Raw genomic sequence first — 22,053 nt, forward strand, 5'->3', positions numbered from 1 at the left:
CCACAAAGAGGAGACAAGTGAGGAGTAGTGTCCTGTCATACCCAATAAAGGAGAGGTTGGTCAACCCCCATGCAGTCTTCTGCTGGTGATGCACCATACCTTCTAGTGCCTCATGATCCACCTGTTGGGAACGCTGCGCTAAGGCGGCCATCAAGTGTGGTCCATTCTAAGGCGGGCGATTTAATGCTCCATTGCATGAGATTTTTTTTTTAGGCGATAGATCCAGGGTCAAAATCTGAGTGTAAATTTAAATTTTGTAAATGAAAGGAGCAACATAGAATGATATTTAGTTTTGTTTTATTTAAATTGTAAAATTGTCATTCAGGACACAGGCTTTAGAGAATATCAAATTTATTTAATTAAAACAAATAGAAAGCACATTTTCAGCAGTTAGGCTCAAGGTACTGTGCAAATGTTCATACAATACACATGTAATAAAAAAACAGTGGTGGTAAAATATCACACATTCAGGCCGATACACTAACACGCGGTTGGATGCACATTTGACGCGCATCCACTTCCCCTTATACTGTAAAGGGTTTAGTGCAAACGCACGGCCAACCCCCTCCCCCTCCCGAAACTAAGAGTGCTCATCACATGCAAAAGGATGTTGATGAGGCCATTAGTTATGAACCTGGGATACTGAAATGTGCAGCCAGAATAAGTGTTCAGAAAAGCAGAAAATACTGATTTTCTGTACACCCTCAGACTTAATATCCTAGCGATATTAAATCGGTTAGGTTAGGAAAATGGACGCTCAGTTTTACTGGCATCTGTTTTCCTAACCTATGGCTGTCAAAGGATTCGGAAAACATATGCTCGTAAAATTGAGCGTCTGTTTCCTGAACCCACTGACAGCCACTCTCCTGGATTTCCGTTAATAAGGAGGCGCTAGGGAAGCGCTATTGTCCCTAGCGCTTCCTTTTTAGCAAGACCCCTCATTTAACTACAGGGTCGCACGCCAAGGAGAGTTGGCTGGACGTGCGTTGGGACAGCGGGTGCTCGCTACTGAGCGCCTGTTTTCCCACACTTTTATTGTATCGGCCTGATTATCATTAAAGGAACATTTAGTTATAGTTTCAAGATAAAAGTTATGAAACAAGATGGAATGAAACAGAAGTCTTGCCTTTGCTGTACATAATTAAACTAAGGGCAAAACCTACAAAACTCTTCCCCCCACCCACAGTTACAAACCAGTCCCAGTGCAGGGTGGTGGCTGTAGTCCCTGCTTCTAGCATTTGAAGTCAGCACTGTAGGTATCAGCACACATGAACCCGGGTTTATCAGAAATCTGGGCCTAGCAGTGGTGGCTGGTGGTTCATAAAGCAGGCAACAGCTCAGCTGCTATATTTTGCCACATCAAATTCTTATTAGCTCTACCTGCATTTTTGTAGACTACTGGCTGCCCTACCTCCATTTCCTCCACTCCCATTTTGGACAATTGTAACCCCCTGAAGCTCCTCTCACTGACCTCTCTTTCCATTGTGCTCCAATTTGGCAGTAGGCACCTAAAATGTATGCTAACTTCCCCTTATCTCATAGGTCTGCTCTTAAGTTACAAACTCAACTGGCAAGGCCCGCAATGCACCTGTTTCTTACAACGGTGGTAGATGCGAGGAGCCTCTATTTCCAGGGAATGGGGATCCAGTGGTTGTGCCAGCCACCTCCTGTAGTAAAGAGGGACAGGCTGGTCTTCTGCATTAGCAGTGCTACTGCAGGGGGAGGGGAGAAGAGATCAGTTTTTCGATGGACGGATCTTGTGGTGAAGAGGAAAAAGAGACTTTTTGGCAGTTTCGGCCACCAGTGGGTAGGAGGAAAGAGAGCGACGGGCAGCATAGCAAACTCAGCAGGTAGCTGGTTTCCATGCTATTGAGGAGGAGCTTTGTATGCGGCAGCCACCTCTGAGGGGGTCAGAGGTGAAGAGGCCTCGTGGCTCCCAGGCTCTAAATACTAAGCGTGAGACTTGGCCTGCATGGCTGTAACCACTTAACCAGGACCATTGAAAGGGGTAAGCAAAATAGACACCTGCCTGGGGCATCACGCCTATCAACAGCATTAGACCAGGATTACAAGTATGTCCTGCATAGCCGCTCTCAACAATGGGCCGGCTGTGCCATCACAGAGGAACACTATCCCTGTGCCATGAGAGGAAGGCCCCACCCGGCACAGTTATGTCTGGTAACAGTCTGCAGGACTAGCCTAGTGGCTAGAGCAGTGGGCTATGAACCAGGAGACCAGGGTTTAAGTCCTGCTGTCGCTCCTTGTGACCTTGGGCAAGTCACTTTACCCTCCATTGCCTCAGGAATACAGTACAGTGCGCTCCGGTGGTAAAAACTGCTTTTCTGTGCACCCTCCGGAGGTCCCAAAAGTAAAAGCGGCTCGCGGGTTGAAAACTGGACGCTCAATTTTGCCGGCGTCCGGTTTCCGAACCCGTGGCTGTCAGCAGGCTCCAGAACAGACGCCGGCAAAATTGAGTGTCGGCTGTCAAACCCGCTGACAGCTGCCACTTCTGTCGAAAAAGAGGCACTAGGGATGTGCTAGTGTCCCTAGGGCCTCTTTTTTTCCGCGGGCCCTAATTTAAATATTTTAGTTTACTGAATCGCGCGCACAGGTCACTGGCCTGGGCGCGCGCCGGGAGAGCGGGCTCTCCCGCAAACTTTACTGTATTGGCCCGTTAGATTGTAAGCCCTCTGGGGATAGGGAGATACCTACAGTACCTGAATGTAATCTGCTTTGAAGTGCTGAAAAAAGTGTGAAAAGCAGAATATTAAAAAAATTCTAAATAAACTACACCTTGTCTATACATAAAGCAAATTAGGTTCAATCTAAAATTAAGATCTACCTCCCTAGCGAAATGTCCTGGACACTACAGTATAAAGCGAAGGTGTGCAGAAGAGGCTGCTCACCATGGGTATTTTGTTAAAAATTAAGAGTATTTGGGAGGAGACTGCTTCTCCACAGACTAGGAGCCACTTTAAAGCCCTGAGCCAGAGAATAACCCACTTCCCACACACTGGTTTACAGCCGCAGGCATTCAGCTTTATGTAGAACTGGTTTTGGTTTGGCTCAGCTCAGGTAAACTCTCAGTCTGTGAGAAGCATGGGGGGGGGGGGGGCAGCTCCACATACAAAGACTTGTGGGCGAGTCACAAAATGTAGCATCATTAGGACAATCAGAAGTGGAAGGTGGGGTTGGAGGTGTTTGATTTTCAAATTGTATGTATTTATCGTTTAAGGTGTGCCTCCTTTCACCTTCAAGAAGCAAATGACCTTATTAACAGTCACCGATGCCTATGGATGTGCAGCCAGAAAAAATGTTTTGGTCTTTTTTTTTTTTTACTTCGGTTTGGGTTTTTTTTAAATTAGTTTGTTTAATTATTATTGGGGTTTTTTTATTAGTGTGAAATATTTTGATTTAGTGCACACTAAATCAAAATCGTGCATGCTAATTTTTTTTAGTGTATATTAAAAATAGTGTGCACTAAAAAGTGAAAACAAGTGCACATCTCTACCAATGACAAGAGGCAGGTGGCACCTTATAGACTAACCAGTTTATTGAGGCATGAGCTTTCAAGGACAGAGTCCACTTCGTTAGAGGCATGAAGTGTAGTGCAGGAGCTGGATTAAAATAATTCAATGCCTTCTCTTTGTTCTAAATCCTCTCCCTTCATCCCCATATATTTTACCCAGCCCCTGCACTATATGCATCTAACAAAGTGGATTCTGTCTTTGAAAAGTCATGCTTCAATAAATCGGTCAGTCTATAACGTGCCACCCGCCTCGTGTCATTTTTGCTATACCAGACGGATGAAGATCCCTGCCAATGACATTACTCACACTACAGCACCTTAGCTCATAGAAGCCTCTGAGAAGTCAGACATGGCACAACCCAATCAGCTTCCAGGCTGAGATTGTCATTGGTGGCTTGCGTTAACGAGGAGATCTGGGAACGACAGAGAAGCAGCGTAAATCCATGTCTAGAATACTGATTTAGGAGTGTGCTAACTATTACTGCTAGCTATGTGTACTTTTAAAATATTGAGCCATACACAAAGGCTACAGCCTATTTTTAAGGGTAGAAATATGGGAATACATGATCGAAAGGAGTTAAACCAGGACTAGAGGCAGCCAGGATTAGTATCCTCTTAGTCACCCATACCATTTGTGCTCAGTAAACTCGCCCATCTCTCTCTCTTATTTTTTGGTGGGGCACAGCTGCTGCAGATTGCTTTTGCCTTGAGCAATCACCACCTAGAAATGTCAGCATAGCGTTCTCTCTGACAGATTAGTGAAGCCCATTCAGATATTCCTTCTGTCTGCATGGGCTTCACTAATCAAAATGATTGAACAGCTGGGGAAAAATATTGTCCTTGATTACTCTTTACAACTCTTCGCAAATCAAACATTTCCGGCTTCAAAGAAATGGTCAGACAAAGCTTTCTGTAATTTGCCAAAGAACTCTATTAACCTTATATACTGCCTTCTCCTCCAGTGTTAGACCCAAAGCAATTCACAAATATAAAAATGCAAATGTGCACATACATACCATACACAGTGGTACAATATAAGTCTACTTGCTCAAAACGAATTGGAGGATGGAGACAAAAAGCTTGACATAACCTAAAACAAAGGACCGGTGATAATTTTGTAGCCCAGAATCCTTCAGACTCTTGACTTAAAAGCACTGGAAGAACATTGCCGTGAGCGCCTGCCACTGTACCAAAGAGAATATTGATTAAATCACATTATAAAGCTAGATTTTGGGGGTCTCATGCTTTCATGAACAAGACCGACCCTAGTTAGCTTGTAAAATGTTGGAGGTACAGTTCACAGCCCCTGGGACCAGGTAGGCAGAGAAGAATCCCAGCCATCGCTCAAATGTGGCACCTGCTGGCTAGATTTAGGCTGCAAGCATATTAGGGGGTGGGAAGAAGCTGCAGTCTGTGGCCCCCTGGCCAACGACGGTCACTGCGATGGTTGGGCTGGGAGTTATAAAATAAGGGAGTTGCACACGAAGACTCATGGTGCCCTAAACCCAATAGAAGTGAAAACCCGTAAGAGCAGGAGGATACTATTCTACTATGAGTTAGCAGTTATGTTAAAATAAAAGCTTTGCAAATTTTACTAGCTGAAGAAAGTCAAGCTGTGCACTTCGCTTGCTGCCCGGATTCACAAGGATGCTTCATAGTGGAAAAAAAAAAAGCACATTTCCTTTTCTGCTGGGACATTTACTTTGCTGGGGGTCAGCTAGCACGTGGCTCAAAGAGGACATAGGAGGTATGCATGTAAAATTGTGGTCTCACTTTTACCAAGTTAACTGTATTAATTGTACAATAAAAAGTTTAAAAACAAGGGGCAGGACTTTGACTAGATTGTGCATTAGCATCCTATGGCAAATCCTAGGGAGAAGCGTTTCATTCCCTGGGGGTCTCGATGATTACAAAAAGCAAAGATTCCCGATCCCCCCCCCAGAATGTGACTGGCCGTTCAGAGCCAGTGGCGTGAATGAGAGGCTCTTTTTCCATTGGCTCACTGATCCGTTTGTTCCAGGTGGGAGGCAAGGGCTATGGCTCCATGGCAAGATTATCCACACCCACTTTTGTTCCGTCAGCTTTCTAGATAAAAATAAACACACACACAGCTTTAAATAAAAAAACACTTGGAAAAAAATAGCTGAAACAATAAATTCTGCCTGTGCAAGTAGGAACTTTGTACCGATGCTCTAAGGGTCATTATTCTGTTCTGGTTACATATAAAACGGAGAATATGATGGCAACTAAGGGCCCTAAGAATCATCTACCTAGTCAGAAAAACAGCGAGCAGGGTGTGGACTTAGCTCTCTTAAGGTGCTGCCTCTGTAGATCTATGTTGTAAAGGGCACGGTTACAACTTGTAAGGCTCATTACTGTGTCTGCATAAGAGATGCTAGGTCTATAAACCCATGTTGTAATGGTCTATCCTTTCCCTGTGCTATGGAGATGGCCCTCTTAAGGCCACTATTCTGCCTCTGGGCTAGCATAGCGAGCACTAGCTTATAGATCCAGCAGTTTGGGTGTGACGTGCCTTTCTATACAAAGGCCTTCCAAGATCAGCACAATAAGGCAGCATGGGTCATCCACTGGAAACTATGTACACAGTGTAACATTTTGGAACCAGAGAAACACTGGGATCATGACCCCGACAGAATTGCAAAGAATAGTAACTTACTAGAGGATGACAGAAAAAGACCAACTGATCCATCCAGTCTGCCATGTTACTCCTAGCTACACTGTTGAAGATATAGTCCAGTTGCGAGCCAGAGCATGACAGCTTGAAAGATGACAGTTTTTGTCATCTTCATCCATTGTACTCTACTCTGTTGAACAGCAGATTATGTAGGATTCAGTCTCTGGTTCACACCTCGCATCTCCCTTCCCTCTCATGTATAACCACTGTATTCCAATCAGCCCCTGAACATCTAGCCTCCTAGGTCCCCATGACCTTTCCATACAATAACTCCTCTACCAGAATAGAGAGGTTATGATCACATGGGACATTTCCAAGTCAACCAATGAAAAGCTTGATACTAGAAAAACACAAGAACAGCAGTACTGCTAGAAGTAACGAGGTCCATCTACAAAGCACTTAGCTGGTTAACTCAGAAGTTAGCCCATCAAATGAATATTTGGGCACATATACAGCTAAAATGTTAGGCGGCTAGAATTTCGCCGATAAGTTGGGGTGTATCTGGGAGGAGTTGAGTTAGGGGAGTAACAGGGAGGAGTTGAGTTAGTTGGCCAAGTTAGCCAGATAAGTCTGAGGTAATCAAAGAGCTGTCCTAAAGTTAGCCAGGTATATTCAACAGTGCGACTGCACTACTGAATATGCCTTTACATTTAGCTGGATAAGTTTCGCTATCTGGACTGTGTCTGAATATATATCCAATCACAATCTGTCAGATTTACTGAGAGCTTGCAACATATTTCAATGAGCGATGTTCATAAACAAACCTATCTGGAGACATTAACCCGAGAGAATAATGAGCCACAGATCAAAGGCTTTCAGCCCCAGTTACTGCATTTCTCCTGAGACCTGCTGTAAGATAGCTCTGCATGAGAAGAGACTATAGGTAAATATTCATTATCTTGTGTACCATATTTTAACACCTGTGAAAAGTGGCGGAGGGTAGGGAGCAGGAGGGTTTACAGGGTGCATGGGAAAGGGTTCTATAAGTTCATTGGAAGGAAAGGAATTTCTAATAGTTACCTTGTATTTTGGCGCAGAGGATTCACAGTCACAGCAGCAGCAGCAGAAACACCGAATAAGAACCAGGATAATCAGTAGCAGCACAACCCCTGAATGAAGAACAAATGGGAGACATCAAACTGAGGATCTGTTTGCATCAGATGCTGGAAGCTACACTTTATTGCCTTTCCCATCTCTGCCTTGAAAGTTTAGCCAACTGTCCTTGTCTGTAACACCTTAATGTTGCATCAACTGTAAACCCATAGGTTCAGGACAGACCCATGTGCAGGACCAGTGCTTCTGCAAACTAGGCAGTTGCCTAGAGCACCAAAATCCCACCAGCATAAGGCCCAAAGGGGTGCTGTGCTAGAGCCACTGCCATGGGTAGAAGGGAGCTTTGCGCTGGAGCTGCCACCAATAGGTAAGTTGGAGGAGGGGGGTGCATGATCAAAGATTCGCCTAGGGTGTCATATACTCTTGCACTGGCCCTGCTCATGTCGGGGGATCTAGGTCCAATTCCCAGGGCTGGATGGGGATGAGAATTGTAGAGGTAGCGCTCACAGTGCACAGGGGAGAAAGGGGTTGACACCTTGTGACCAGACTTATCCAGGAACTCTCACTCTGATGACCGATATTATTCCGCCCCCAAAACTCACATCAAATTCTGGATAGCCCAACCAAGGCCAGTTCCAACTGAATTGAAAGCCCAAAGAAGCAGGAAGAAACTGCCAAGCAAAAAAAAAAAAAATTCCCATTGACTGTAGTGCAGTAAACTGGCCGCAGGAGCACACTCAAGCGCTCTTTCCACTATTGGCATGAGCGTTACACAAGCAAGGCCTTCCAGGTGTCAAGGTTAATGCAATTGGAGCTGAGGCAATAAAAGTGCGCCAAAAACAGGCGCTCAGTGTTGAGTGCCTGCTTTCCTATCGCACTGGCAGGTATCTCTCCTGGGGGCACCATGCAATATTTAAATTAGGGGTCACGCTGTCAAGGAGGCGCTAGGGTCGACTGTAGGCCCCTAGTGCCTCCTTGGCAGCCGGCGCCCAGGAGAGGTCAGCTGTCTGCGGGTTAGGAAAGCAGATGCTCAATTTTACGAGCATCTGTTTCCCTAACTTGACCACCGGCACTTTTATTTTTTAAAACTTTTAAAACTTTTTGGTTCCTCTGACTTAATATCACCATGACATTAAGTTGGAGGATGTAGAGAAAAGTGGTATTTTCTGCTTTTCTGTTCAATGTTTTGGGGTGCTCAGACATTAATGTCTGCTCTGGGCAGGCGGTAATTTCTGAGCGTAAAAATGTGCAGGTCTGGCACACATTTTTTTTTTTTTGCATGTGGGGTGAATAACTAATAGCCTCATCAACATACATTTGCAAATGATGAGCACTATTAGAAAGCGAGAGATTATGTTTATCCTTGTTCGTTTTCATTATTGGATGTGATAGGTCTGCTGTTTTGAAATATTAGTGTTTGGTAATTCTATTCATCAGCTGTTTTGATATGTATATTTTTAGTAAGCTTTTACTATTCTGATTGATTTTTATTTCTTGATTGTATTGTTTTGAGGAATAGTGATGTTCTGCTTTTCCATTGTGCACTGCATACAGAATCTGGCTTGTAGCTTCCAGTTCAGTTTTTGTCTGCATGTGTGTGTGAGAAGAGAGACAGACATAGAGAAAGTGTGTGTGTGTGTGTGTGTGTGAGAAAGAGAGACACACACACACACACACACACACACACACTCCCTCTTGTCTCAGAAAGAATATGAATATTGTGTGTGTCCATGTGTGCCCCCAGTTTAAAACAATCTTAGGATGACAGATATGAAGAGTGGGAGATTTTTAAAATCCCTACTAGTTTTAATTATTGGGTATTATTTGATGTGTTTACTGTTTTGAAATATTTCATCAATGTTTAGGAAATTTTAAAAATTATATATGGGGGTTGCCAAATACTTTAGGTACGCCACTGCTGCTCCTCTCTGGTTCCTGGATGTTCTGGAAGACTCAGTGAAGAAGCCCCAAAAAGCTTCTTCCCTGAATCTGCCACTGCCAAAGGAAATATTTTAAGAATCTTTAAAATAGAAATTAAGTAAGCGTTGAGGCCTTCCAATAGTGTTAGGTGTTATTGGAGGGCTAACAGGCAGGGGGTTAGGGATGGGAGATTCCAGGGCTTCTGGAAGGAAAGGCTGCTGTAACGGTGACCATTAAAATATGACACAGGCAGGAAGTCTGCACTTAGATGTTCTGCATTTCAAACTTGATTAATCAAAGAAATTTATGCCTGCTTAAAATTTCTGCAAGAGTGTAAACCACCATAAACTTAACAGAATTTAAAACTAAAACAGCCAGGAAAGAAGAACATTAGGGAGATAATTGAATAAAAGATTTTCCCCCATTTTCTGCTTTTGAAAAGCCGCTTTCTAATAATCCATGCCCAATGAGTTCAACCTAGCACAGGACCTCCCGATACGGAAAGGCGATTGTGTGGCGTTATTAATTCCCATTTCCTGCCAGGGAGGGCACACGCCATCATGACACAGAACGCATTGCAACTCCTGGCAGCGTTCAGCTTTTCCATGAGGTGAGCTCTCGGGTTGGCAGAGGGGTTAGGGTACATTTAATGCCTGAAAACGTCCCACCTATAGCGCAATGGGCTCCAGTTGTTCGTTTTAGTCAATACCAGCCATGCCAGAACAGATTCATGCCCTACCAATCACGTTGTACGTGAGGACTTGCACGGCCAATGCAGATTAGAGTCCTTGATACGTGAGCTGCGTACTTCACATTGGCAGACACATGGTTACAGTCCTCCAGCAAGGTTTGGGGGTTGTGGGGGGGGAACATTTCCACCTGAGTCACTGCCATTGCAACAGAGCCAGTATAAATGGAGATGCTCCCAGGGCTGCGCTTACTATGAGGTACAGCAGACGCATGCATAGGGGAGTTTGTGCCGGTAAACTTAGTTAAAAATTGTAAACAAATTGCTGATAATATTACATAGGGATTCATGGTACATTTGGTGGGATGGGGAGACATCACATTGGTGTGATCCTGTCTCCTGCCTCCCCAGCGGGTGCCGAAGGTCCCGTGCATCGAGGCGCATTAGATGTAAATCCGGCCCTCAGAATGTTTTGCTGCGGTGCACAGATGGGGCTGCACGGTCACAGAAACGCTCTCACGTGGGGCCCAAGGTTTATCCTATTGCCCTTGTTTCAGGATTTCAGAAGCAGAGCAAGTAACAAGAGGCCTTGATTCAGAGGGTAGGCGGGGGTGCAATTTTTAAATTTATTCACAGTGCATTTACTTTGACTGGACCGCGGTGATAAAAGTGAAACCTCATTGATCGTTCAGGTTAAAACATAAAAGCAACAGTCTCTGTTTCCTGAGGGTCTGCCGCCACGGCTCACCCCGCACTGCTAAAGAGATCGGTCAGTTCTGATCCTGCAGGACCAAAATACTGATAAAAGGGCTTGGAGCTACTTGGCCATCTTTGCACTTAGTGGGTTTTCCAGGCAGATAACGTAAGAAACGAAGAGGCCCACTCCCCTGAAACAGGGTCGTGAACAGGAAACAAGCCCGCAGTTTATGATCTGCTTCTGGCGGAGAGTACGTTGTGTGTCTCCTCTAACAGAACAAGCTTTACATAAAATTGTATAAGTAGCCCATTAACTAGCTTTCAGGCTCTTTCTTTCCCCAGGCACCCTCCTTATGGGTCATGCTTTCTTCTTACACTTCTCCCCATCCCTCTGCTGATTTTCCTTATAAAAAGAAAAGAAAAAAAAAAAGCAAAACTCATCTCTACAAACTAGCTCCTCTTATTGCCTGATCTCTTCAGCTTTCATTCTACCATGTTACACTGTAGCACCAGACATCACTATTTTAAATCCTTATCCCACTGCCTGCCGGGATTTGTAGTGTTTATTATCTTGCCAAGAAAAATCCCGGCAGGCAGTGGGATGGGAAGGCCAGAACTGGATCAGCTACCAAGGCTGACCAGAGTAAGATCACCAGCCTCAGATTCTTGAACCATGCTACAGTGCACAAGACTTACAGGGTTCAGATTTATGAATGGCGACATTTCTATGTGAGGTGAGCGCCCTCTGGTCCCACAGCAGCAGTGGAAGCACAGAGGCACCTGGGCACTAGTGAGAGTAATGGCAAATCCCAGGGTTTGAAAAAGAGCCTGATGGGCTACCCGGATGACTGACTGACTCTTTTCAGGACAGACTGATCCTAGTCCTATTTTACTTAGAGAAATGCAACGCCATCAGGATTGGCTATCTCCTGCCCTGAAAAAGCAAAGCCAGCAGGACACCCCACAGCAGTGCCTTTTTTTTTTTTTTTCTAAATCGAGCGTTGCAGCCTGCCAGAACCACCCCTGGCCCAGCTGGTACCTTCCTACGCTGCACAGCGCTTCGTGCTGCATGGTACCTGAACTCTGAGTTATGTGGTGGCCGAAAGGCAACAACTGTCCTGATTGTGGCCAGTCCAGGTGATAAGGAGAGGACAAGCAAAGAGAGTTTCTCTGGAATTACTGCCTTCTGGCTTGGATTTTCACTACTGCTGAAGGTGACACTTCAAACCATCATATTCCGGATTTTCTCGGTTTTTTTTGGGGGGGGGGAGGGGGCGGAGAAGAGAAACAAGGGGTAGAGAGAATAAGGAGGGGCTCCAAAATGAGAGGAGGGCAGTGAGAGGTAACACAAAAGGCAGAAAGGGAGAGCGTCTAATGCCATACAGCTGTAGTTTTAGTTTGTTTGTTTTTTTTGTGTGTATATTGCATTTATTTGACTTGCCATATTTCATTTTTATTGCACCTCACAACTAGAGTGCTATTAGTATATTGGCGAGTAATAAGTTTAAAAACATAAATAGGAGAAATTAAGAGAGAAAGATATGAAGGATAGAAAAGAAAAATGAAAACGAAAGAGGTGGTAGAAAATGTGACGAGGTAGAAAAGGAGACAGAAAAGGTAAAGCAAACTAAAATCCAACAGGGAAGAAAGAAACAGTTTTTCATTTGTTTCAATCTTGCTCTGGGGCGCTGGTCAGAGATTCTGAGGGGGACCTCCCTCTCCCCCCCCCCCCCCCCCCCCCCCGACGCTCTGAAGAGCTTCACAGAATATTAATACACTTAAGGGTTCCTGAACCAAAAATAAAGCTGAGAAGTAATCACCCCCCACGGATTCCCCAGCTCCGACCCTCCATCAGCCTGGTTCTTCCCCCTTCCCTCTCCTATCATCGGTCTCCCCTCAGTCCCTCTTCCCCTTCACTTGTCCTGGCCTTATCACTTCTTCTGTGGCCATGTTCTGGTCTCGCCTCACAGCTCTCCACCCATCCCTTGTACACTTACCCCCTCCCCGCCCCCCACCCCCCTTACCGATGAAGGTAAAGAATATGACAAAGGCGGCAATATCCCAATCCGACTGGAACATCTGTTTGTTTGCCAGACGGCTCAAGGCATCGTTTATCTGGGACTCAATCTGCGCTCCCACGTCGTTGCTGCTTTGAGACATGATGGCTCTCCTTGGAGAGGTTTTTCGTAGCTCTGAGAAAAACAGAAAGAGGCCGTGAGCACAGTCATTACTGGTAGCAGACTGATAATTAATAAGGGATAAAGATAACGATGAAATCTTGGTGTTGGTTTAGTGAGAGGGAGTTATCTAAGAGGCGTGCTGAACACGATGTCAAACTGAGCCCTTCTGACCACGTGAAACCTTTCTTTAATAATGACATTAATATCTATTACACATAGAAACATACAAAATGATCACTCAGCAGGGATGGTTCCTCGGTCTGGTTCAACATTTGCTTTGCCTTTTTGAGAACGATGGTGAAATTAAGCTTACTGTTGCTGGTTAAGTTCCTTCAGCCCTGACAGACCAGTACTGATTTTTTTTTACTGGGTTAATAAGCATGAAGTACTATTTTCTTTTTTTGGCTGTATTGGGTTTTTGTTGTAATGGTAATTTAGAAACCAAAACAACTGACTTCAGTTATTTTAGCTCCGACATCTGATACTGAAGGCAACATTACACCCTTACAGGGGAAGGGAAATCAGCTTTGAGTTTTATTTCTCTATCTCCATCTGCTGGCAGGAAGAGATAACCCACTTGTCTGCACTGATCTGGCGCGGACAATAAGTAAAACCAAATACTACAACAAGGTAGACATCTTGGAAGTGAGGAAACAAGAGGAGGGATCTAATTAAGCTTGAAGAAGGGTCTACCAATTGGCAGTTTAAGATTTAATACAAAAAAAAAAATGTAGAGTTATGCATTAGGGGCCGGATTTTATAAAATTGCGCGAGCGCGAACAAAAGTACACTGGATTTATAAGATACGCGCGTAGCCACACGTATCTTATAAAATCCGGGGTCGGCACGCGCAAGGGGGTGCACATTTGTGCAACCTGCGTGTGCCGAGCCCGGCGCGCGTTGCCTGTTCCCTCCGAGGCCGCTCCGAAATCGGAGCGGCCTCGGAGGGAACTTTCCTTCGCCCTCCCTAACCCACCCCCCCGGCCCTATCTAAACCCTCCTCTACCTTTGTTGCCAGATTTACGCCTGCTGAAAGCAGGTGTAAATCTGCGCGCGCCAGCGGGCTGCTGGCGCGCCATCACCCGACCTGGTGGTTGGTCTGGAGGCCTCGACCACGCCCCCAGGCCGGCGCCACACCCCGGTCCCACCCCCTGACCCCTGGATACACCCCCTCCCCACCCCTTTTACGAAGCCCCGGGACTTACACGCGTCCCGGGGCTCTGTGCGCGCTGGCGGCCTATGCAAAATAGGCGCGCCGGTGCACAGGGCATTTAAAATCCGGCCCTAGGGTTCCAAAAAGCCAGTTTAGGGGTTCAAATTCTCTGTGCACAAAACAAGAGCAGGCTCTAGGGGTGATCATAATCTGACGATCTTAACGTAAAAAATATGTAGATAAGGCAATGGCAAAAGCCAATAGGATGGCTTGAGTGCATCAGGAGAGAACAGCCTTCAGGGTAAAAAAAAAGTTGATAATGCTTCTGAAGAAGTCGCTGATGAGACCTCATCTGGAGTATACTGTGTTCAATTCTGGAGAACACACTTTTAAAAGGATATATAGGAAGTCCATCACCTAAGGCATGCCGGGTTACAATGATTCAGAGCTGCAGCATCTCTAAATTGGACACCCATTATTTAACTTACAAGACTTGTTTCAACTTTAAGAGCCCAAGCATCTCTCAAGAGGCACACATTGGTGTGCTGATGACCATAAGGCCTGGCGGGATGACGTCAGTAGGAAGAGTACTAAGGACTTGTCAGTGCAATGCTCTGTAGGCATGCCGTGGTACCCTCCACTTCACACAAAAAAAGTAAGGCTTTAAAATGTGTCTGTCCTTTTTACAGTTCTGTATATTTCTAACTTCCAGCTTATTCTGATGAAAATAGGGTTTGGGGCCCTGGTGCTAGAACCAATCCCTCACTTATAATATTGTTCTTATGGAACAATTGGTTTCAGCATTTCAACTTAAGACAGTTTTCAGGAACCAACGGTCTTCAGTCTGAGCACTTCCTGTAAATCAGATGCAGTCAGTACAAAGGGCAGCTACTTAAATGGTCAGCTCCTTCATCCTAAAGCATACGAGGAGAGACTTAAACGCTACACATGGGTGTATACAGCACAGACAGGCCAATACAGAACGGTGCGCTTGGCCGAGCACAACGTTAGCCCCCGTTTGGACGCGCCATTATTACCCCTTATACAGTAAGGGGTAGTAACAGCACGTAGAAACAGCCCCCCCCCCCCCCCGAAACGAATAGCGCTCATCACATGTAAATGCATGTTGATGAGCCTATTAGGTATTCACCCACAATGCAGAAAGCAAAATGTGCGGCCAAGCTGCACATTATACTCTCAGACAGCACCGGGGAAGTGTACAGAAAAGCAGAAAAGAATGCTTTTTTGTACACCCTCTGACTTAATATCAAAGCAATATTAAGTCGGAGGCCCCAAAAATAAAAAATAAAATCTGCCCGCAGCCCGGAAAATGGATGCTCAATTTTGCCGGCGTCTGTGTTCCGAACCCGTGGCTGTCAGCGGGTTTGACAACCAACACCGGTAAAATTAAGCGTCGGCTATCAGACCCGCTGACAGCCGCCGCTTCCGCCAATAAGGAGGTGCTAGGGACGCGCTAGTGTCCCTAGCACCTCCTTATTAGCACGGGCCCTAATTTAAATACTGAATTGCGCACCCAGGAGAGGTGGCTGGGCGCAAGTTGGGAGAGCCGACGCTCGCCTTGGAGCGCCGGCTCTCCCACCCAGTTTACTGTATGAGCCTGAGAGGAAGGGAGGGAAAGAGGAGATATGATAGAGACATTTAAATACCTCTGAAGAGTAAATGCACAGGAGGCTCTGGGATGAGGGTGAGAGGGGGATAGTCAGGCGCAATGAAAGGAAAAGTATTTAATTTGCAGAAAAGCAGCCTCTCTGTGGAGGTGCTGGAGACCAGGACAGTTATCCACATTTAAGATGACATGGGGAAAGCACAGAGGATCTCCGAGGGAGAGGAAGGGTCTATAAAACCGAGCAAGACTTGTGGCTGGACAGACTGGATAACCCCTCCTTTTTCCTTGGCGTGGGCTCCATTTACCACCCCCACCCTCTCTCTCCTCCCACTCAACCAGTTGCTAACTCAGTCAGTCCTTTTAGGTCCCATGCCAAGGGCGCTCAGTTTGCTTGCAAGTCACCTCTGCGGGACCGTGTCAAAGGCTTCCTGAAATTCATGTCATCTAGTGCTCTCCCTGTTCTAACCTTCTAGTCACCCAGTTAAAGAAACTGCTTAGATTCATCTGACCAGCTAAAACCCTACTGCCTCGGATCCTGTATTCCAATGGATTTCCACAACTGCACCAACCTCTGTTTTATCAGAGATTCCACCTCATTTACCACTTAGGTCAGACAAACTGGCGCGTAGTGCAGCCTCTTCCTTACTTCCACTTTTCTGCAGAGGAACCACATCTGTCCCTCCTCCCAACTAGCATTAAAAATGTTAGGACAGCAGAGCTGCCAGACGTCCCTCTTAATATCCTCAGATCCACCCAAAGGTATTAAGAACGTAGGGGAAATTCTGCCAGCTCCATCAGCGGACACAGTGATGTGTGCAAAATAATTCACATGATTACTATTCTGCCAGCCCATAGATCTTAAATCTAAATTTGAGCAGAAGGGGTTAAGTGACTTACTCAAGGTCATACAGTGAGAGGTGGAGAAGGGAACTGAACCAGTCTTTCTAGATTCTCAGATGTGTACTCCCATGACTGCATCACACCGTTGGTACAGGATCTCATTCAGATCAGACAAAGTATTACAAATCAGATATGTGGATAAGGGTGAGCTAGTCAATATAGTGCATCTGGATTTTCAGAAGGATTTGATAAAAAGTTCTTCGAGAGACTCCAAGTAATTAAAAAGTTGTGGGATAGGAGGCAATGTCTACTGTGGGTTGGTAACTGCTTAAAGGAGAGAAAAAGTAGAACTAAATGGTCAGTTTTATTTCAATGGCAAGAGATGAATGGGAGAATAGCTCTGGGATCCCATTTCTAATGCTAGGGAATCAGTGTTGTTTAACACAGAGATTCCCAAATCTGTCCTGGGGGACCCCTAGCCAGTCAGGTTTCCAGGCTATCCACATTGAATATGCATGAGAGAGATCTGCATACCAAGGAGGCAGTGCATGCAGATCTATCTCATGCATATTCATTGTGAATATTCCTGAAAAACAGACTGGCTGGGGCTCCTCCAGGACAGGTTTGGGAACCACTGGTTTAAGATATTCATTAATGATCTTGAAAAGGGAGCAATGAGCGAGATTATCAGATGTGCAGAGGGCTCAAGATTTTTCAAAGTAGTTAAGGCTCACTGATTATGAAGAACTGCAGGAGGACCCTGTGAGGCTGGGGAAATAACATCCCAATTACAACTGAAATTTAATGTGGACAAGTGCACAGTGATGCACATAGGAAAAAAAATCATCCAAACTATAGGTATACAATGTGTTCCATGTTAGCAGTTACCACCCAGGAAGAGGGCCCTTGGCGCTATTGGGGACAAATACATTGAAGTCCTTAGCTCAGTGTGCGCTGGTGGTCAAGGGAAGCATACACCATAGGATGTTAGAAATCATTTGGAAAGGCCTAGAGAATAAAACTGTGACTATCATAATGCCTCTGTATTGATCCACACCTCAAGCACTGTCTGCAATTCTAGGCACCACATCTCAAAAGAGATCAAGTAGTACTACAAAAGCTAGCGAAAAAAGTAAACAAAAATATGGGGGATGAAAAGGTCATTCAGCTTGAAGCCGTGAGGAACGAGAAGGGATAGGATAGAAGTTTATAAAATCATGAGTGGAGTGAAAGAGGTAAAAAGGCTACAGTTATTTACTCCTGCAGATAGTACTAGGATTAGGGGATGCTATATGAAACTCGTTTAAAACAAAATTTAAGAAAGTATTTTTCCACTTCACACAATTAAGCTGTGACTGAAAATATGTAATCAAATCTGGTGGCACAGCTGAATTAAAAAAAAAAAAAAAAAGGGTTTGGCAGTTTCTAGAGGACCGACCCATTAACAATTATTACCCAATTAGACTTAAGAATGGATCTTCTCATTGGGATCTGACAGGTTCCGAGTGACCTAGATTGTCTAGATGATTGGTGAAGATGGAACAGATAAGTGAAAAAAAAATTGCCGTTTCCTAGTGGCAGGAACCCATAGGAAGCGCTCCTGCTCCATTTAGAGCAGGGATTCGCAATGAAATGCCTGCAGGGCGCACCCAGCCCCAGAAGAATATCATCTAGCCCGTTGCTCTGTGTGGGATGGATCGCTGGCACTTCAGACTGATCAAGGCTCAGGGGCAGGAGGGTCAGAGGGGAGGCAGTGACCACAGCATCCACTTGCAGGAACGTCATGCTCCAGAGGGCGATTTCCTTTCTTCATTATAGATCTAGTATAGCAAAAATGTCACTTTTTTTTTTTTTAGATTAGGAGTTCCTCATAAGAACATCATAAGAAGAGCCATGTTGCGACAGGCCAAGGTCCAGCGAGTCCAGCATTCTGTCTCCAACAGTGACTGATCCGGGGCCACAAGTACCTGGCAGATCCGAGCTCAATCGAACTCAGTGCTGGGATCCTGCTAGCATGCGTCTTTCATTCACAACTTCCCAGGGATGTTTTCTCTATTTAAATAGAGCCTCCCCTCCTCACTGTTCACTGCAGCAATGGTCCTGTGGCTGGAAGCCATCAGGTGTCACTCATAACAATGATATGACTCCCCCCCGCCCCGCCCAATCTCACCCCAGGGACTTTGAGTGCTACCTCTGAAGCCAACCATCGATGAGGAAGATCCGATCTGGAAAGTGAACCAGGGACGGTAGCGTGCAGCACTGCCACCGAGCCCCAGGGCCGACTCACAGTAAAAGTTTCCGATAATCACTTGGAAATGCGGCCTCTGTTCTGATCACAAAATGAAGTGATTGCTGCAAGGTAAGAGAACAGTGACCCAGCCAAAGGCAAACCAGGAACCGCCTGAACCGATTGCTCACTAACATGACTAGGGATCACGAATCAGGGAAAACGGGCTGGCCCAGAAGCTCAGGGGCAAATGCCATGCAGAGAACCTGGGTTTGATTCTTGGGTCAGGTCTTCCATTCCCTGTGCTGGACAGGGCTGCAGAGGTAGCGTTCAGAGCCCCCTGGTGGTGGTGGTGGGGGAATGGGGAAGCGAGTTCCACTCTCCATGCAATAGTGACACCTAGTGGTGAGATTTAGAGGCCCATGACTGCAGGGTTCTGGAAGGATCCCTGGTGTGGGGCCCCCAGCCTAGGACTGTTCTTGTGAGGGCTCAGCTGGGTGAGCTGGGAGATGATAAAAATAGGAGGGGGGGGAAACAAAGATAGTTGCAAATGAAGGCCCAGGGCACCAAACCCATCTCTACTTCCAACTGAGTTGGATACTCACAGGGGCAGGAGGAAACTGCCATCTTCCGCCTACCACCCCCACCCCCCAAAAGCCCCCCAAAAGAATTGGGTAAAATATGCACAGTTTACATCGCCATCATCCCGATCCATCCTGCGTATTACAGCCCCCGACCCAGAGCAGAATTCATGACTGCAAAGCTCAGCGCATATGGATCTTTCCTTGTAACCTGAATATGTCTTTTCATCCTACCTGCAGAAAAATGTAATGGCATTTAATCAAGGCTGGGAAACACAACTACACCAAGACAGCGAATTCCCCACCAGCAGACGACAAAACACAGTTTGTGGGTGGCGGGAGGTCACAACCAGTTTCGCTGCTTTCCTGCTGCAGGCTGCAGCTCTCACTTACAGAAGCCTCGGGATCCCGGCTCCTTCCTGTCAGGGCCCTCACAGTATGAGAATCCCCACGCGACCTTTATTCCTAGCACAAGATGGCGAGAGCTTGGCTTGTGTGTGACCCTGGGGCTGGGAGTGCAAGGCCAGCGTGTGACATAACCCAGTCATCACACACACACACACACACACTCATCATGCACCAGGCTCATCTGTGTGCGTCCATACGGAGAGAGGCGGAAGAGACAATGTCCCACACACGGGAGCATTTTGTAACGTTTCGGTGCACAGACACACCAATCGTTAAACATATAAAGCTTTCCAGAAGATTAAACACCTTTACATTCATTAATGGTCATACAAGCAACCTATTTAATAGAGATGTGAATCGTGTCCTCGATCGTCTTAACGATCGATTTCGGCTGGGAGGGGGAGGGAATCGTATTGTTGCCGTTTGGGTGTGTAAACTATCGTGAAAATCGTTAAAATCGTGAGCCGGAAGCCCCGCTGAACGACCTCCTGCAATCGATCTCCTGCCGGCGCCATTTTCCGTACGGAAAACGATTCGCGGCAAGAAATCGCTCCCGGAACCCCGCTGGACTCCCAGGAACTTTTGGACAGCTTGGGGGGGCCTCCTGACCCCCACAAGACTTGCCAAAAGTCCAGCGGGGGTCCGGAACGACCTCCTGCGTCGAATCGTTTTGGTCTATGGCCGCCGCCATTTTGCGGCGGCCATTTTGCAAAATGGCGCCGGCTGAAGACAACAGGATTCAATTGAGGGGGCCGTTCCGGACCGCCGCCGTTCTGGACCACCGCTGGATCCCCAGGTAATTTAAAGCATTTGGGGGGGGGTTCGGGAGGGTGGGGGATTTAATTTAAAGGGTCGGGGGTGGGTTTTAGGGGGTTTTAGTGTGCCGGTTTTCCTGCCCTCCCCCTTCCCCCGATTTACGATTTTTTAACGATAAATCGGGGGAATTGGTATTGTATCGTGGCCCTAACGATTTTTGACGATTTAAAATATATCGGACGATATTTTAAATCGTCAAAAAACGATTCACATCCCTACTATTTAAGACTCTGGCATCCTTCATCTTCTGTGGCAAAATCAATAAGAAAAAGATAAATAAAACAGACCATATTACAAAGCTTTCAGTATCGAGGTCAAATAGGAATAGGATAATGACCAGGGTCCCATTAGAGACGCAGACCAGTGATGTCTAAGATGGAAAAGCCTTTCCTGTATCCCAAAATGTACACAGCAGAATTCCGGCTGCCTCACCAGACCACAGCCCGACCCAAGAGAGAGCCTGTACGCCAGGCGGCCCCAGGCAAAGGTCTCGTATTAGGCCTCCCTTTGCCAGAGATGGTAAAAACAATTTTCCTTCCTGAACACCCTTTCTGTCAGGGTCTGGGGCGGCCGGCTGGCCTGTTCACCCATGGCTGTGTCCAGCACTGCCAGGGCAATTCAGTCATTGGCGCTTCCTGCACAGACTGTTCAAGGAATGCTAAGAATTTCACATAGATTTCCTCATTATCCCGTCCTCTCCTATGCCGTGCATTTCTTCTGAGATCCTTCCCTTGTTCAGCCTGGGGGGGGTTCAGGCTTCTAAAAAAAAAAAAAAAAAATTCCTTCTTATGCAGGGACTTCCCTACCTCAGATAATGGAAGGTAAAGTGACTTACTCAAGGTCACAAGGAGCGGTGGTTGGATTTGAACCCTGATTTCCCTGCTTCATAGCCTCTGAGCACCAGGTTACTCCTCTTTTCCATAACTCGCGTAGGATCCTCCCTTGTCCTCCACTATTGGATCTCTCAGCCTCTCTCTTAACGTGGGAACGGAAACAATTTTTATAATGTGTGTATTGGGGGGGGCGGGGACAGGGACTCTTTTTGGACAATATAGAATGGAAACCTGCCCCTCACGGCACATCCCAAGTTTGAAAGCCTTTGCCTGTGTCGCAAAAGGACCTACCTAGAAGCAGAGATGATCTCTTACTTAAGGACCCCAAGCAGCAAGGGCCTCACTTTTCACGCTGCACAGAGAGCTATGATCTATGATCTATCCAGCACATTACCCCAGAGCTAGAGAGGAGATGGGCGAAGAGTGAAAGGGAGGCGCAGAGAGAAGGAAACGGTGGGGGGAGGGGAAGGTGTAACCAGGAAGTGAGAGACTCTCGTCCGCGGTAGGAAAGACCCTTTCGCAGCATCAGAAACGGAGCCGAACAGATGGGAAATGCGGAGCAAAGCTCCGGGTGATCGCCGCACGGTACCTCGGCTCGGGATTCGCTCTCGCTTCCTGCTCCGCGGTCGCTGTGTTCGCTGGAGTCCGGCTCGAGCTCCAGGTCCCTCCCCGAAGGCAGCAGGTGCAGGAGGAGGTGGGGCAGTCGGGCAGGTAAAGCGTCAGAGCAGTGATTTCCAGCCACCGCTTTCACTTTCCGAACACAACAAACGGTGAAGCCTGGAGACAGCAACCCGAGTGCCGCGAGAT

The 22,053-nt window shown here is 46.4% G+C and overlaps 1 protein-coding gene across 3 annotated transcripts; it reads right to left on the reverse strand.

The window, feature by feature from the left end:
- Positions 1-3,464: 3,464 nt before the first annotated feature.
- On the reverse strand, positions 3,465-22,053 carry SMIM22 (small integral membrane protein 22). 3 transcript variants are annotated; one of them, XM_029577254.1, is made up of 4 exons: positions 21,836-22,053; positions 12,606-12,773; positions 7,245-7,333; positions 3,465-5,614 (listed from the first exon to the last, which is right to left on the reverse strand). In XM_029577254.1, exons 2-4 carry the CDS (start codon positions 12,739-12,741, stop codon positions 5,564-5,566), a joined length of 276 nt encoding a protein of 91 aa, XP_029433114.1. In that variant the 5' UTR covers positions 12,742-12,773; positions 21,836-22,053; the 3' UTR covers positions 3,465-5,563. The 3 variants fall into 3 exon arrangements, with proteins under 3 accessions (XP_029433114.1, XP_029433116.1, XP_029433115.1); XM_029577256.1 differs by lacking the exon at positions 21,836-22,053 and adding an exon at positions 21,538-21,642; XM_029577255.1 differs by lacking the exon at positions 21,836-22,053 and adding an exon at positions 18,349-18,482.

This window comes from Rhinatrema bivittatum, chromosome 14 (assembly GCF_901001135.1).
Source record: "Rhinatrema bivittatum chromosome 14, aRhiBiv1.1, whole genome shotgun sequence".
NCBI classification, from domain to species: Eukaryota; Metazoa; Chordata; class Amphibia; order Gymnophiona; family Rhinatrematidae; genus Rhinatrema; species Rhinatrema bivittatum.

Bases quoted from the DNA above. Each gene is read 5' to 3' on its own strand.
- SMIM22 (XM_029577254.1), bottom strand. From the start codon at position 12,741: ATGTCTCAAAGCAGCAACGACGTGGGAGCGCAGATTGAGTCCCAGATA. The intron at 7,334-12,605 runs GTAAGGGGGGTG...TTCTTCATTCAG, and splicing joins CATATTCTTTACCTTCATCG to GGGTTGTGCTGCTACTGATT. The intron at 5,615-7,244 runs GTAACTATTAGA...ATTTTTATCTAG, and splicing joins CCTCTGCGCCAAAATACAAG to AAAGCTGACGGAACAAAAGT.